At 38.8% G+C, this 18,193-nt stretch overlaps 1 protein-coding gene across 31 annotated transcripts in view; it reads right to left on the bottom strand.

The window, feature by feature from the left end:
• The window catches only part of TCF4 (transcription factor 4), a 419,947-nt gene that overhangs the window by 39,035 nt on the left and 362,719 nt on the right, over positions 1–18,193 (bottom strand). For 25 of the 31 annotated variants that reach the window (XM_087927469.1, XM_087927464.1, XM_087927477.1 and 22 more), the window contains 4 exons: positions 14,644–14,711; positions 11,968–12,046; positions 9,364–9,440; positions 6,883–7,086 (listed from right to left, as the gene is read on the bottom strand). In XM_087927469.1, coding sequence (XP_087783595.1) covers positions 6,883–7,086; positions 9,364–9,440; positions 11,968–12,046; positions 14,644–14,711 — 428 coding nt within the window. The remainder of the gene's footprint in view (positions 1–6,882; positions 7,087–9,363; positions 9,441–11,967; positions 12,047–14,643; positions 14,712–18,193) is intronic. The other 6 variants (XM_087927458.1, XM_087927453.1, XM_087927455.1 and 3 more) reach the window with 1 other exon arrangement.

Below are 18,193 nucleotides of genomic sequence, written 5' to 3'. Positions count from 1 at the left end.
GGAATATGTTTAATTTGAAAAAAAAAGAAAAGTGAGGGAAACACGAACAAAGGTCTATAAAAGTCTAAAAACATTGCCATGTGCAACTGGGATAGGTCTTATCTTTTTCCAAAAGGGAGATTGGGACAAAGACTAACAGATTAAATGAAAATAAACCGGATGTGAAAAAATTTCCTGCTGGTAAGAAATATTAAGGGAGCAGGAAAGAAGACAATATACCTGAAAAATTGTGGCCTATCTATCAGGGATCGGTTGTGGAAAAGTGTACCAAGCAAAGGACTGGACTCACTGATGTGAAAGATCTCTTTTGGCCATTCAAAGTTTCTAATTCGAAAGCGAAGATAGATTAAGAGAGTGGGGTTGGGTGTAATAGAAAAAAAAATGGGGCGGGGGGGCGCTTTACAAATCTTTGCATTCTATTCTCACTGGGTACAATTTTGGGAGGTTGAGTCAGAGGCATCCTTCTTTTTATGCTCTTTAATGCAAGGCTGTCAAACTCCCGGCCCGTGGGCCCGATGCGTCGCGTGCTGGCCACGCCCATGCCCGATTTAGTGATGGGGACAAAAAGTCCGGAGACGTCATGTGACGCCGCCGTGACGATGCAAGTTTGACACCCCCGCTTTAATGTATTTTTCTTCCTGTTGTTGTTATTGTTGTTGTCCTTGTTGCTGAATAATAAAATAGAGCATATTGGCTTTGTCGGCCTTGTGTTGATTATTTGACCAAAAAAATATATATCTTTCTGTAAGCTTATAATCTAGGCAAAAAAATAAATAAAATCAAGGCACTTTTGATATATTTCTCCTCCCCTAACCAAGAGGTCCACAGCTGACAAAGGAAGAAGGTGTACAGTGGGCACAGAAACTCCGCCAGGCCGCTCTGAACATGCTTCCGGTCCATACCTCCCACTGATACTTTATTTACTGCAGCTGGCCAACATTTTATTGCCTGTTTCATGTATTAAAATTCAAAATGTGGAAAACATTACCAGTGTCCTGCTTGATTCCACCTCCCCCCCACCATTCAACTTCCTTTTCAGCATGGAATATATCAAATGGTCAAAGGCTAACTTAAGACTGACTCTACTCAAAAACTATTTCCTTTGTTCTCGTGTTTTTAACTTCGAAATTCAGACCAGTTTTCCACAAAGAAAAAAAAAAAATAGCAGCAGCCCTGATGCTTTCTCACAAGTTACAGTTTCAGACAGGGAGGAACACTGCTGGTGAATGACCAAGAACCTCAGCTTTTTTCCCCTCTGAAAGAAAGAGTGACATTTGCAAAGCAATTTGGGTGACGGGTTTTCTATTTGGGGGGGAGGCCGAGGTGGGGGTAGGATTTCAGACATCTTCTTTTGGTTCTGATGCTTCCATGTTAAGTGTTCAATTGTTTTAGGCTCCTTTAAATGCTTTATGAATTTTATATCAGCAGGAGAGATCCTCAACAGCAATAGAGCTTCATGCTTTATTTGTGGTGTAATCAACATTCAATAATCAAAGCAAACCAAAGCTACAAATAAGTTTCAAATGATGGTTCTGTTTTTGGAGGAAGTCAAACTCATTGGCCAGGTATTTCCATGAATGCTATATATGCACAGCAGACTTTTCTAGGGTTCTCTTCTCCGCCCCAATCTTTCTTCAGCTACATCTGGCGTATAAGTACATAAGAGGGAAGTATATATTTATGGAACAACTCTCTCTGAAGTGATGCCCTGGGTGCATGTTGCATCAGTTTAACATATGCAAAACAAAGAAAAGCAAAAAAAAAAAAAAAGAATACCAAAGGGAGGGAAGGAGAAAGAGAGAGGGGGGAACCTTCTCCTTTTCTCTCTTGATTGAGAGCAGATATACAGGAATAGTTGCAAGTCACAGATCTGGCTTTTAATAGAGCCAGATTTCTACATTAAAGGCAGTATTATTTGAATGTGATATGGTATATGTGGCAGAATTTCCCCATTGCTTCCAGTTCTGTATATCCAAGAGCACTGAATACATCTCTTGATAGATGACAGCAAAGGTAGCGTACATTGCAATCCAAACATTGGAGAACGTTCAGCCCACGCTACAAAGGAACAGTCTGTATCCAATAGATCAGGGGTGTCAAACTCAAGGCCCGCGGGCCAGATGCGCTCCACATAGTGCTTAGATCTGGCCCACGGGATCGCCCTGGAAATAAGCAAAGGATCGGCCCGCGGTGCCTCTGCCAGCAAAAATGGAACTCGGGAGGGCTGTGTGTGGCCCTCACGAGCTCCATTTTCCCTGGCAGAGAGCTGCAGGAGGCCGTCACAGCTGAAAACAGAGACTGAGAGGGCCACGTACAGTCCTTGTGGGCTCCGTTTTCACTGGCAGAGGGCTGCAGGATGTCGAACTGACCATGTCCACCCCGACCACACTCACTCAGCCCCCCTCCAAGGTCAAACACAATCCTGATGCGGCCCTCAATGAAATCGAGTTTGACACCCCTGCAATAGATGATTCAATGCATGGTCCCATTTTTGGTAGGGAAGAGATTAAAATAGGTATCTTTCTCAATGATGAACTAGAAGCAATCAATTTTCTTTTTTGCTGTTTATAAGCATCAATGGTCCAATTTTATCTTTTAATAAGGTATGGCTGGGGGAGAGGTTAATTTTCAGAGGTGATCTCTGCAGAGTTCCTTTATGGAAATGGTCCTTTTTTCTCATTTTTAATAACAAAACTATGCAGTTAATAAATACCCCCAAATTTCATGTTTTTCATCTTGATATGATTTAGGAGACTGAATACATCACCAAATCTGACTTGGAACTATTAAAGCTGGACAATCTGTGAAGCCTTCAGACTATGAAGATTAAGCTCATGTTGGAATGACAAGTACGGAAGGCCAAGTGCATTATTTACTTGTCCTGTTGTTTCCAAATATAGTTTCTTGATGTTTCCAGCATTTCTCTTAGCTCAGAGTTTCCCAACCTTCCGGCAACGGGTGGGTGGGGAGAAAGGATTGTTTGTGTGACTGCTCACTCAAGTGAAGATGTGCACGAGTGCTTGCCCGCCACTTCTGCAGCCTGGGGGTTGGGGATCCCTGCCTTAGCTGACTAAACCCATAGAGAGTATTCCATTGCTATATATCAGGGTATCAATTTCTGGTGAGACTGATACCTCAAACGGATGCCTTTTGCAGGGTCTTCAGCATTCTTTCCCATTTTTTGATAATACTTGTTCAGAATTCCCCAGCCTACATATGCAGTGAAACTGAACAGGTGCAAACTGTCTGTGACTAAAGAGACATTTAGATAACAATAAGAATGCACACTGCTCTATTACATGTTTTATATTCTCTCAGAGCTGTAGTTTTCTACAACACTGCTTATAAGAGATTTGTTATTTATCCCAGAAAAACAAAAAAGGGAAATGAATCTAACAAGCTACCCAGAGAATGCCCACTGAATCAGATAACTGATTGGAATGATCAGCAAGACAGAATGTTTAATATATATATATACAAAAAGCTAAAATGGACTAAAAGTGGCCAAATTTAGATTAAAAACATATATTCTAGAAATCTGTAATGACTGTGAGCGATTAAATACAACTTCAGACAGGTGCCATTATGAAGCATATCAATATAATTCATCCTGGTTTTTTTTTTTTAGGATTCTACAATTTCTCTTTCTAGATTATTCTTTCCTTACTAAAGCACTTAGTGATACTATAGACCATGGGGGTGTCAAATTTGCCGCATCACGTTGCCGTCACACGAAGTTTTTCCCATTCGCGGAATGGATGCATCTAACCCGCAGGCTGCCAGTTTGACACTCCTGCTATGGACTTTGTTACCTGCCATTTTTTGTTTTTTCTTCTATCAAATGAAACAGTTTTTGCTTCTACAGTTCCAAATTATAAACACCCAAGTAACTGTTTTCACAGCTTGTCCAGTTGAACTTGTCAATGCTATTTTGATCTTTGCGCTAAATCTACAACCCATCAGGTCCGGCAGAAAAGGTATATTCTGGGTTCCATCTGACAGGACCCAGATTACCTGACTTTTCTACAGTGGCTCCCACCCTCCATCATACCTCCTTGCTCCCAAGGTGATGTTAGCCTGCGTGCCTGTTAGTCTTCAGTAAGGTCTTGTATATGCGGTTCTTGCAGCAACTTTGGGAGCTGATAGGGAACCTGTGCAATTGTCATATAGGCAATCCTCGATGTATAACCACAATTGAGCCCAAAATTTCCATTTCTAAGCAAGACAATTGTTAAGTGGGTTTTGCCCCATTTTATGACCTGATCACAATTGTTAAGTGAATTAATGACTTTGTTAAGAAGCTGTTAAGTGAATCTGGCTTCCCCATTGACTTTGCTTGTCAGATGGTCACAGAAGACGATCACATGACCTCAGGACGCTGAAACTGTCAGAAATACATGCCAACTGCCAAGCATCCAAATTTTAATCACAAGTCCGTGGGGATACTGCAACAATTGTAAATGTCACAAATGGTCATAAGTCCCTTTTTTCAACTAATCACAATAGGGAGGGGCATATCAAGTTGACAGATAGGAAAAAGGGGGCGAGATATATTCATAGCAACCTATCAGGGTTGTTGAGAATGACCATTCAAGCACATGATAGTTTTTGATAGATGTCTAATTGTTGGTTTCATATTGGAATCATAAATAAATTAACCAGTTGATTATATTCAGCATTTTGTTGAGCATTAGAAAGGCATCCATACTGAAACCTCCCCTCATTTCTTATTTTTTATATGTGTTAGAACTTTAAATTTCCAGAATTCCTCCTCAGCATGACCATGAAGAGGAAGCTGATTTATACATGTAGTACAGATACATGGATTATATCAAATTACCTATTTTAAAGATTATCTATCCTGTCCTGCTCATAACACTGTTTACAAAAATGCATGTTAACTGAATTCAAATACAGCATGCTAGTTTGAAAAGTGAAAAGGTAAAAATAAATAATCAACGTTATATAGCTTGCTATTCCAACTCAAACAATTGATGCACATGCCAGTTTTGTACCCTACCGTTTCAATCCAATTATTCTAAATAAAGAAATTAAGATGGCATTAGGAGATTAAGTGAAGGTCGCAAGAATGGATAAGAGAGATTTTAGGTTTCTTAAGCATTCTGCTCTGTACTAATACAGTAGATTGGATGTTTAGATATTATCCCCAAGCCGCATAGAAACTGCTTTCTCTGAGCAACTCCCATATAACTGGGCCAGGTTTAAATGCTGAGGCATTTGGATACAGGGCAATGTGATCAATGAAATTGCTTGACAAAGAACAAAACATGAATGAAAAGCAATGGTAAGGAAGGGTAAGGAAGAACAAGGCCTTAGTCCTGCAGACCAGAACATCTCCAATTCAGACATTAGTTTAACATGTAGGAACAAAACCTGTTCCAGTTTGGTGCAAAGGGAACCAATGTTAACTGGTTCACAGAGGTACATGCGTGGTTGAGATTCATGTTTCCAAAATGCAGAAAATGTATGAGTTCAAAGGCAGTTGTTCCCCGGGAACCTACAGCAGTGAACATAACTTTATCTCCTCCAATTTTCCCCCACTGCCCTTGAGGTAGATTAGGCCAAGAAAGAGCAATGAGCCCACTGACCTTCCATGGCTGGGTGTAGACTTGAACCTGAATTTCAGAAGTTCTAATCCAACACCTTAACACTTTTTGCAGGCAACAAGCTCCTAGTCAATAACATATTGTAATGATGTGTGGAATGACTTTGGGAGGAGGGAGGAAGAGATGCTGCCTAGGGAACAATCATATAAAAGAAGGCCTAGCCTGAGGTTGCATTAAAGGGCAGTGAAAAATCTTCAAAAAGAAACCTCCCTATTTTCTCAGTCTGTAAAGGAGATGGTGAGAGATTTGTACTTTCAGACTAATGAGGTTCTGTAAATGGGGCCTCATAATAGATAAGACTTAGCTCATTTTATGGTGCTTCCTGTCTAGGCTGACTGGGAAGGCTGATTCCTGCTTTTACCCCTTCTCTTCTTGCTATCCAATGCCATATTTCCACCCCCCCGCATTTGCAGATTCCAGTTGGTAGGTTTAATTCTAGAAACATACCTAAGGATATTGTTTTGCATTTTTTCCCATCTTGTATTTGTGCCAGACATAGAAAGAAGCCAAATATATTTCAGCTAAAAATATTTCAGAGATAGATTTTAGGAAGGACTAATGCAACAGATTAGCAGCTTCTTGCTAAGCAGATTCTTTAAAAGCATGGGCTAAACGTATTCTAAGCATGATAAATTCTATAACTAAAAAAAGCAATACAAGAGAAATCAAGAGATGCATTTTAACATATACTGTGGAAGAGTAGTTATTACTTATGCAATAGAAATAATAAAGGTAGCTTAGTTTGTCATTAAGTACTACACTGACTTTCTACACTTTTGGCTATACAATTTGGGATGAACACCCTTTGAGAATGGTATGAGAGTAAGAGGAAAAATTGCTGACTACAGGAACCAGAAGAACTACTCAAGTGACTCTGAGGACACAGATAAACCTCCAAGCACTTCAACGACCCTCTAAAAGGATGCAAATGACCAGCTGTCTGCAAGGAATATAAATCCTTCCATTCCCCACTATCTTGTCAGAGCTGAAGAAGCTTCTTAGATGAGAAGCAAAACGTCTTCAAAGAAAAAACAAGAAAGTCCAATTGCCCCCTGAAAAAGCACCTTTGGAATAACCACGACCTGGATGACTGAGAATCTCTACAGACTTTTACACTGCCTTTCATTTCTGCAACACTAAATTGTACTGGAATTAAAAGCTTAGTTAAAAAAAAAAAAGTTTAAACATCGCAATCATGCATTATTTAACGTTATTTTTTTAAAGAAATCTGTAGTGTTGAATCTTTGTGGCTTACCATTAGTGAATGTCTATTGGCTGAAAGAAGGCCTGTCCCATATCCTGATCCGAGGCCTCCCATAGCTCCATTATGAGAAGGGCCTATTAAGCTATGGAGGTCGCTATGACTACCAGGCATGGCAGTTGAAGGTCCCACTGCATGGTTCCGGAGAACATGAATAGCATCGTCCAGTCTTTCCAAGCGGTCTTCGATTCGGCTTTGCTGATAGTTTATGACAAAAAATAAGAGAGCATCAGAAAACGTAACAGACTGTCTCCTGTTTGAGCAGAACTCACATAAATGGTGGATCATATATTTTGCACTGCTACTGCTGTGTGTCAGGCAGTTGAAACCGAAAAGGATTGCTTGTAGCTGAGCTGTTTCTGAATCTGTTTCACAAACAGATTTATTAAGGGTATGCTGCTTAATTTTTTCCCCTTTGCTCACCAAAATACTGTAAATAAAACAACTGACACCCAAAACTATCCTGCTAAGATACTATGAAAATTCTGTTTTCATTTACATGGGCAAAACAGTTCATGTTTGCTGCCCCAGGATCCTGAAATATTTTGTGTCAGAAATATCAAATTGCCATGACCTATTAAATTATTTCTGTATGCTAACTTCTTATCTAAGGCTTATTTACTTCTCACTGTTTTAACTGGAGCTATGAAAATTGATATGTGGAATTCTATGATCAAAAATAGCCTGCATTCGGACATATATTCCAATACTCAAAAAGAAGAATAAGAAAAAAAATACAGTATTTTATCCATTTACAGCACAAACATCTAAACAGGTTTCATAACACCAGAGCAATTTAAATAAGTTAAACAAGTACATTGCTGTCTGGGGAATTCTGTGAAGTCCACCCATCTTAAAAGTTCCTAAGATTGAGAAACACTGGTTACTGGTCTGTCTAAAAAACCTAATCGGGTTTTTAAAAGAAACAGTCCCTTGAAACCACCGATAATTTTCTGATTATTTAAAGTGCAAAGAATTATGGTGGGCATTGTTATTTTATTTTTTTAAGGCCGAGACTTAAGATGATATAAGGTAAAGCAATGTGTCTGGATATATTCTGCCAAAATTCTTCATTATACAATTCTCAAGAATGTTTCTGAAGTGGCTACTTCATTCTTACTGAAACCACATGGGAAAAAAGACTGGTGTCAACATCCTTATTTAATATATTATGCAATGCTCAGTGGAAAAACACTACTTAATTTCCACCTAATGGAAATGGTGATGTTCCTTTCTTATTCTGAATGTGGCTTCTATATTAGGACCATTGTACAACTGAAGCTCCAAACTTTCTCTTAGCTTCAGAAATGTTTTCTCATATGGCATTGGGGGCATTTGTGGAAATATATTCTTTGAGGAATACAAAAGGAAGACAATCCGAGGCACCTTTTGCCACGACACTAGCTGAGCAACTCTTTGAAGGCATTATTCACTTCATCTTGGCAAGCTTTGATTGTTTATCATTGTGACTACAAGACTCATAGACTTATGTGGAAGAGGCAATAACAAGCTAATACCATTAACCTAAGAAAGTAGGTGTTCTCTCTTCTTGTGGTAACATCATTCTGGAACCCAACATTCAAAGCAATTGTTTTAATTAAGTCCACAGGCTCTGAAAGGCGGTCTTGACAGTTTTGATGGGCATATATAGCTCAAGGACACCAATACGAGGTTATCTCTTGCCAGAAATATTACCATTGGCATTGGCTCTTATATTGATATTTTGGAAATATAACTGGGTAGCAGAATATAGTTTACATAGATTGATATAGCTTGATGAACTGATATAAGCTAAGATGCTCTCCAAAACAGCAGTACATCATCTTCTTTACAGTTATAAAAGATATTGAGAATGTTACAATGCATGCACATTACGCATATATGCAACACACTGAAACTGATGAATATTAAGAATAGCTTATTATGCTATTTTTTTCCATATACAGTTGAGGCTTGATCATCTTCCTGATTAAGCAAAGTGATCTGTTCATACTTCCATTTACTTATGGGAAAATGAGCCCTTTCCCCCACAAAAATACTATACTTACATTAGGCCACTCCATCATTTTGCTTTTTAAGCAAACTAAGTTTGATCTTCTTGTTTTTCTTCTACAAGTATAGATTCCAACCTTACACAGTTCATATTAGACAGCATGCCCTATTTCCATGTGTGGTATTTTACTACGTAATCATTGCTGAAGAGCTAAATATCTATGGAGCTTCTCAATCATCCAGGTCAACTATGACTGAGAATCTCCATAGAAATTTAGCATTGCTGATTAGCTTATGCAAGAGAGTATATAGAAATCTGTTGTGCTCTATGGGTGGATCTCCTATTTAGAAATGATCAGGAAAAGAGTGCACTAATTTGTGTTACGCTCCATTAGGAAAATGGATAGGAAAGACAAGAAGACTGCAATAAGATATTAACAGGTAGTTAATATTGAACAGGTAGTTCGCCATTGAAAAACATACCAAAGAATGTAAGGGACCTTCATAATTAGGAGATGATGATGCTTGCCCTCCATTTCTAGACCAAACAGCTGTTCCTGCTAATAGTAAAATGGGAGTTACAATTGGAACTATGCAAACAAAATGTCTTTCAAAGACACTGAATAATACCGTAGATATGTACATAACATTTCCCAACAGTCATATTAAACCACATCTCTTGTGCAAAATGTTGAAAACAAATATTTATTATGCAGCCCCACCCAGAAGCCACATCATGTCTCCAAACTGCATGCCAGCATATGAGATTTCATCTATTTTGTAGTTGTATATCAGAAAGCAAGTGGAAATTGATATATATTTAAAATAAATAAATAAAAGAATTGTAGCAAGATCCTGTTAGTTTAACCATAGCAGGAGGCATTATCGATAATTTTCATTTATTATTATCAGAGAAAAACTCTGTGGCAAGTTTGTTGATTGGTCTATTGGTCTGTAGCAATGCAGTTTTTACTTAAATGTTTACATTCAATGCATTCTAAAAATGTAAATTCTAAATTCTTGTAACTCTTTTGTTTTATTTAAGTCTTTTCAATCAACTACTGTGACATCATATTTATTGCTTTTTAAAAAAGAGCAAAATACAAGTGTCAATAGTATAATAAATTAGTTTTCTAAGAAAATCTCACTGAGTATTCTAGGATCAAGTGGATTTTTAAAAACTCTCTCCTTACAGAATGTGTTTATGAAGTACAATAATTTAGATACTGGAAAAGATATTTCTGTATATGGTACAATAATTCACTAATACTGAATAACTATGAAGACAGAAGACTGTTTCCTGGCTCATTTATGGCACAGTCTTTTTTCATGAAGTAAAATCACTGGGAGATACATCAGTCTTCTTTAATTTGGGGTCCTGTAGCCAATCAATAGGCACACATTATTGTTGTAACACATAATTCCTGGTTGAGCAAGTTTAATGCACATGAAAGCAAAATATTAACTTTTAAATCTAAATTAAGGGATTAATCATCCAGAGGTCCTTTTAGATCTTAGATGAAAGTTTACTCTGGGACAATAACAAAAATAGTATCATTTTGGAAATAGACAGAACGGTTCATATCAATCTCTGCTGTCAAGATATTACATTGTTGACATTAAGTATGTTTTATGGAATAATTGTTTAACTTAGATAGCCTTAGGATATTTTTCTTTTCTTCTCCATTTATTTATGATACACACACACACACAAAAGCATATACACACAATCATTCCCTCAGCCATATAAACTTTGCTGCATGGAATTGAAATACTTTCCAGACACAAGACAGACTTTTCTGTCTTGAACTTCAATTGGTATTCTTTTTACTGATAAGATAAAAACTGATAGTAACTCCTCTCTTCCTGCCTGTCTGAACTGCAGGAAGTAAGGCTGTGAACTTGCTAGATTGGAAAATGTAGTATACATGATGTTATGACTGTCTGCTAAATCTCTAAAGTCTTGCTTACTCATGAATTAAATATTCAATCTCTTTAACCTTGGCATTTATTCTCCAGTACCGTGTAGGAATGCTTTGTTTTTGCCATGAAATCACCCTTAGAACAAGTTGAACTATATTATAGGAAGAACATAATAATGGAAGAGGAGACCATATATTAGAAAGAGTCACACTTTCCTTTTAGCAATTCACATTTTCTCAAAAGGAAGAGCTTGGAAAGAGGAATACATTCAGACTTATATGCAGTATATTCAGAGTAAACCAGAGTAAAATTTCTGTGTCATGACAAACGGACAAATGTATTGATTAGTTTTAGATCCAACCCAATGTATTTTATATGTATCCAACCCAACGTATATTCTATTTCCTTAAATCTTTGGGGAAACGTAAGCCCAGTAATAGCAATAGCACTTTACAGCCCTTTCTAAGTGGTTTACAGAGTCAGCATATTGCTCCCAACAATTTTGGGTCTTTCTTTTACCCACTTCGAAAGGATGGAAGGCTGAGTCAACCCTGAACCTGGTGAGATCTGAAGTGCCAAATTGCAGTCAGCTGGCAATCAGCAGAAGTAGCCTGCAGTACTGCACTCTAACCACTGTGCCACCAAGGTTCATTATAATTAGTAATAAAGTAATAGTAATAGTTGCCTATTATTGTTGCAATAATTGTATATTGTTGCATTTGCAATAATTCTTAAATTCTTCTCTCTGCATGGGTTAATTAATTTATTGTGCAATATCTATGTCATTAATGCATGGTTTCAGAAAACAAAATAAATGGTGTACATAAGGGATGTTCAGAAACCAAGTTGAATATTCAAGAATCAAGGTTGTTTACTATGCAGCCTTGAGTTAAGGTAAAGCATACCTTAACATATTAGCCTGCTCCCTGGAACCAGCCTACACACTTGTACAGTAGGATAGAAGACTTTCTCAGCCTTTCATAGAGATCTTCATGCAATACTTTTATTTTACTATTAAGCCCTGAAATGTTAAAACAGGCGGCAGTCTGAAATTGTTTCCCAGAGAACTGAACTTTCTGATCATGCTCAAAAGCATTATTTTAAAGATTTTCTTGCTATTTCATTAACTAACTGTTTGGTAAAATATAATTTTAACCACAATACCTGAGAGAGAAGGGGGTGAACCAACAGGAGTTGAAGGATTTGATGAAAAGCTGTTGTTGGTATGATCTGGAGAGTAAATCTTTAAAAGATGATACAGAATTAATCTAAAGTCACTTGGAATGGATACAGACAGAGGATTGGCACTCTTCATTATAAATATACTTATACTTATAACTCATAAGATGAAAAGGATGCTATGAAGAACATGAAACCACTATGACAAAAACGCTATGAGGTAATAAGACAGTTGTGATGAAGGACAGCTTGTGGGAGGTTTTAGTTTATCCCTTAGATTAAATTATCATAGTAGGTTCTACAGTACTAAAATATGTATACTGTACATATAAATGGAGGGGGGAATCAGAAAATTACTTCAATTTAAGCTAAATATCTTAAATTATTATAGAAGTCAAGTTTTGTAAATAAAACATTGAAATATAGAATAGTGAAAAATACTTATTGAAGTAAACTCTACAAAATAGAAGATGGAAAAATTATCCCGACTGATGTGTACAACTGCATATACATGGCTGAGTAAGTATATTAGAGTTTTTAGTTAAGATTCTCAAGGGTTTATCTACTTAATACCCTGAATGGATAAAACTTCTGTGATCATTTGGGACCTGATTAGAAATCATAAACATCATTAGACTCTTATCTTGTCAAATTATCAAAGCAGACCATGCTGGGAATTCATATTGGCCACTATTTAAGCTGGGCTCATGAACTTTTCCTTAGGGTTCTGCAGAGGCAATTAAATTAATTAACCCCTTGATCATCTCTCAGTTAACCAATGCCTCCAGGCACCAGTTAAAGTAGATTTTGTACTGTATCCATTATTTGGGAGTTGTGCTAATTTTTGTCTTTGTAACATATGTTAGCTGGACATGGAAAACATCAATTCTCACGAGAACCCCATTGGAACCCCACTCTGCACAGAAAATACATTACAGTGAGAGTTCATTTAAAAGTCAACGTTAAGTTTTAATTTGTAGAAATGCACTGTGCTGTATATGTACTTAATGGATCCTTACCCAAATCAGAGATGGAAATAAATAGAATGGGTGGCAATTGGAAGTCAAGGCTGGCTTTTAAATAACTGCAGCAAAACAGATTGAGAGGCCCTTTGATCTTTTTATCCTGACTTCTGGGAGTCTGCTTTCCCATATGCAGTGCCTAAGCAGATAGTATATCATCCAAATTACTGAAAGATGTGAACTGGGGAATGATGATACGGTTTCGGATTACAGATTCATCACCTCACCAGGAAGTAGTAATTCTATGGAAAAGATTCATAAGCTTGGTCCCTGCCCGCATGGGTGGATTATATCTCCAAGGACCTATGCATAAAAAAGCAGGTTCCTTTAGGGAGCTGTTCAAAGGCCTTTAAGGCTAAAAAGGGAAATTCAAAATTCAAAATCCTATCCCACTGCAGTGAGACTTACCCCCTTTTACTAATGGGAGACTTGAAAGACACAGTTGAGGTAATTTGGCATTGAGATCGGGGGTGGGATCCAAATTGGTTTACCACCGGTTCGGTGGGCGTGGCTTGGTGGGTATGCTTTGTGCGCGCGCGCGCTTTGTATGTGCACAGAGGCATTCCTATTCAATTTCTCCTGCACTCTCCCTGTGTCTTCAACAGCTGACTTGCGGCAATCCGCTATGCCGTGCGATGCAGCTGAGCATCAAAAGCAGGAAATAAAGGTCAGTATGTAGCCGAGGCGGGCAGGTGGGCCCAGCAGCTGATCGTCAGAGCAAACTGGTTCACTCCCAGATGATCTTTGGAGCTACTGGTTCAGGCGAACCGGGCCGAACCGGTAGAATCCCACCCCTGATTGAGATAGGGATAATTTTTGAATACTGCCCACTCAGGCTCTAACGTAAATGTACAGCAAATTCATATTTAGGAGCTATTCAAATGATTCCATCTATCCAGATTAATTAGGGTCATGTCCCCAAAAACTTTACAACCCTATTTCTATGATGTAAAATAGGCATCTGAATCAGAAATTTTAACATCCTTACAGGATGTAAACTCTCAGCATTCTTTGGATGAAAATACATAGTCCTTGGATTATGACTAATCCCCTTAATGTTACAAATGACCCGAAAAAGAGGACTTATGACATGGATCTGAAGTTCTGATGGTACCTACTCTCCCAGTTGTGTGACTGCACTTGGGTGCTATGCATGTCTGTTTGCAGTGTTATGTGCCCTGTTTCATAGTGGCTTTGCAGAAAGCCAGCATTGTTTTTTTCACAAAAACATGCCATAACAGGTTTGCTTAATAACTGTGGGGTTTGCTAAATGAGTCATTTTATGACTGTTATGACCAAAATGGACATTACAGTCGTAACCTGAGGACTACCTCAAATTCAAATAGTTTTAAATATGGTTTAGGCTTCAAATGAGACCAGGAAACCACTACAGGGCAGGCTTGGCTACTGAATCATGTAACATAAACTTCTTACGATTTCCATGTGAATGGATAACGATAAAGCACTGCCTTCAATTAAGAATTTATCTCGAGTTATCTAGATTTTGCAGAGCGATGTGTCTTGACATGCTTTTATTCTCAATTATTTTAACTGGCCACGATAGATTTGTGCATATGTGGTTACTGATTCCAACCCAAGTTCATGCTATTCAAATCATCCAAAGCAAATACTTTCTTACAGATGCAAGTGCTTTTCCCAGCGCATCGCCTGTCTGTGAACTTCCTGCAGCTCCGCTTCCTCTGTTTGCTGAAAAACAAAACACAAATAAAACAAAACACAAAAAAAACACACACATGAAAACAAGAAAATGAATCTTTTTTTCCATACACTGCACCCATATCCATAATTCAGCTGCATTTTAATGGTGAGTTATACAAATCGTAATTTGCATTACTATTATTAATTATGGTGGATTTCATACATCTCAAACATACCTCTCATATTTCATGTTCAAAATGTTTTTGTTGCAATCTATTTCAATCTAGTCTTCTTTCTGTGGTGAGTGAGATACAGAGCAGTGGGTCTTTGTACAGTATGAACCTAGCATTTTACAAGAAGAGAACTGCAAGGCACCCTAGATGTTTTATTTTGCCATTCTCTTTTTGGCTAAAGAACAGAAGGCCTTATTCAACTGTTTTCAAACTGTCATCTATAGAGATGGGAGACTGAAATCAGCACAATTCCATGTTGTGTCCCCCTTAAAGTAAAGACCTAACTCATTGCCTCTATCCTACATTTAATCATGCTGAGGAAGCCAGATGTCTTATGTCAGTCCTTTGAGGCAGATAGCATCAGGAAGCAAAGGCCACAACAATTATTAGAATTTTATCATTAGAAGGCATAGTAACTGAGATTTACTCAACCTCCTCTTATACTAAAGGAGAAACTAAACACGGGAATCTTGAGGTTTTTCCCCTCACCCTCTCCTGCCTATCTGGGCTAAGTAGTGGTTTGGACAACATTTTTGAATCCCTTCTTCAAAACCATCTCCATGCCTGCTTAAAACTTGGAACAAAATTACTCCAAATAAGGCATTCTGAAAATCTGAAATCACCTCTCACTGGGAATATCTGACTTTATAGAGTTGCTATTGTGTGGAAAAATATGAGGGGGCGGGATACTGCCGTGAGCTCCAGTACAAAAGATGAGATATTATCTAATAAGTAAATAAATAGATTTCACAGTCCGCTTTTCAGAACCAAGAACAACACATGGAGTTACTTCTGAATAGTTCTTTTATTGTTGCTTGCCTACAAACAGAATCTTGCCCAAACTAAAGCAATTATCTGCCATAAGTATAGTCTGTGAATTGCTTGGGAGAATCTGACCTTGTTTTCTTCCTGTTCACCAGACTTTCAATAGGGAAGGGACCTTAAGAGGTCTAGTCCAACCCCTTGGTTAGGCAGGAAACCCTACACCACTTCTGACAAATGGTTATCCAATCTCTTCTTAAAAACTTCCAGTGTTGGAGCATTTACAACTTCTGGAGGCGAGTTGTTCCACTGATTAATTGTTCTAACTGTCAGGAAATTTCTCCTTGCTTCTCTCCTTGATTAGTTTCCACCCATTGCTTCTTGTCCTGCCCTCAGGTGCTGTGGAAAATAGCTTGACTCCCTCTTCTTTGTGGCAGCTCCAAGCCCTCTGGGGAAAAAGGCCATCTCTCCTGTGTTTCCAGACTACAATCAACTACACTGCTTCATGTAACTTGCAAAGGTAACAGATGGCTTTGCATAAGATAATTCAGAAACTATTTGAGTGATCCCATTGTGATCCACACATAATGCCAATGAAGTGGGGTCAAGAAAACTGCGCACATGAATTCATCAGGAATAGAGCTCCACTCAAAGCCTTTATCTTTATGAACTAATGGTGTGACCTCAAGCCTTGTGTTCTGTCCAACTCAAATAACATCATCAAACCCTTAGCATGAGGGAGCTAATAATTAATCCCATCCTTTTTAAATGTACCAAAAAGATATGTCTGTACCGGAATGTTAAATGCAACTATTTTCATAAGGGTGAAATTATAAAGGTGATATTACGATAATTATAATCCCCATGTTTCTAGCATAATGTCTAAATAATCATCTGCATTAATGGATTTGTTTGTGGATGCCCTTTTTATAATTGTATGAAATATTTTGTATATGCCAAGGTTACATTAAAAATTGTTCTATACAAGTTTCACTGGCAGGAATATAATTGTTCTGACCCAGCTCCCCAAACATGACAAATGTGATGTGAACTCAAAAGATTCCTTTATTAGGAATGCTGGCCATCCCAGCAAAAAGTTTCTCTCACAGACTAACAAGTCAGTCCAACTGGAAGATAAATAGTTGTCTGTCACACCTATTCATCTCCGCCCCCTGCCTTTTATCCCCACAGCTAGGGTGGAGCTTCGCTAGCAGAGGTGGCTCCTCCTTCCCCAGGACCGGCCCATAGATTTCCATGCTCTCCTCTCCTCTGCCTTCTGCACATCGATGCATCAGGCACTGGACCCAGCTGTTCCTCTTCTTCCTCATCAGCCACCTCCAGATCTGGGGGCTGTTGACTCTCCATCAGAGGGCTGAGGGATGGCCCAGGCTCCCTTCTCTCTCCCTGCCAGCTCCATTCCTTCTTCCTTCTCGGAGCTCCCAGATTGCCCTGATGCTGACCCTGACTCCCACACCACCACCTCCTCCTCCTCCTCCTCTCATTTGGCTGCTGGAGGGGCCGGAGGCCGACAGGCCACAACAATAATGGTTTTGCAATCTAGAGCCAGCTACACCAAACAAACAAAAAAAATTGAGGACTACTCTGAGTTAATAAATGCAACATCTAGCCTGTTCTCCAGTCTCTAACTTGAATGGGAGCAACGAGTACATTCAGGAAATAGAAAACTTCAGCCAATTTGATATTTTCCTCAGATAAGATGTACTGGCACAGCAGGATAAAATTCATGTCCCTCTTGTGCCATATGACAGTTTAGCACCCCACTGCACTGGAAGCTTACACTAGTAAAAAAATTAAGTGCAGTATTATGTGACTGTTCCCATAATGAAATCACAATAAAACCAAGGCTTCAAGGGAAGGCGCACATCATGTTCCCACTAAAAAAGCCACATACTGCTATGTATCTTGCAATTCAAAAATGTCATTTAAAGTGAGAGTAGAAAGTGGGATTAATACATGAATGAGGCAGATCTTCTGGACTAATCTTTAGCATATGCTACATTAAATCTTTGTTAGTAAGTGGCTGCTTAAAGGCTCTGAATCTTTGAAAACACACAGAAAATACTTTGCATAGATTGAAGCATCGCCTGAAGTTAATATCTTCCAGGGTTTTTTTTTTTTTTTAATGCCGTGTCGACTCCTAGCGATTGCCTGGACCCATCCCTGTATTTATCTTGGCAACATTTTGGGGAGTGGTTTGCCCTTGCCTTCTTCCTGGGGCTGAAAGAGATTGACTGGCCCCAGGTCATCCAGCCGGTTTCATGTCGAAGGTAGGACTAGAACTCAGAGTCTCCCAATTTCTAGCCTGGTGCCTTACCCACTAGACCCAAGTGCTTCTGTTTTAATATCCACCTAGACCCATGATGGCGAACCTATGGCATGCGTGCCGGAGGTGGCACGCAGAGCCCTCTCTGTGGGCATGTGAGCCGTTGCCCCAGCTCAGCTCCACCGTGCATGCACATGTGCCTCCTGCTAGCCAGCTGGTCTTCGGAGTTCTGCTGAGCATGTGTGGGGGGA

This window comes from Pseudonaja textilis, chromosome 2, assembly GCF_049901715.1.
Source record: "Pseudonaja textilis isolate UNSWEBS1 chromosome 2, rPseTex1.2, whole genome shotgun sequence".
Classification (NCBI taxonomy): Eukaryota; Metazoa; Chordata; class Lepidosauria; order Squamata; family Elapidae; genus Pseudonaja; species Pseudonaja textilis.
Note: the sequence above shows the minus strand (reverse complement) of the source record. Positions and strands in the feature narration are given on the sequence as shown.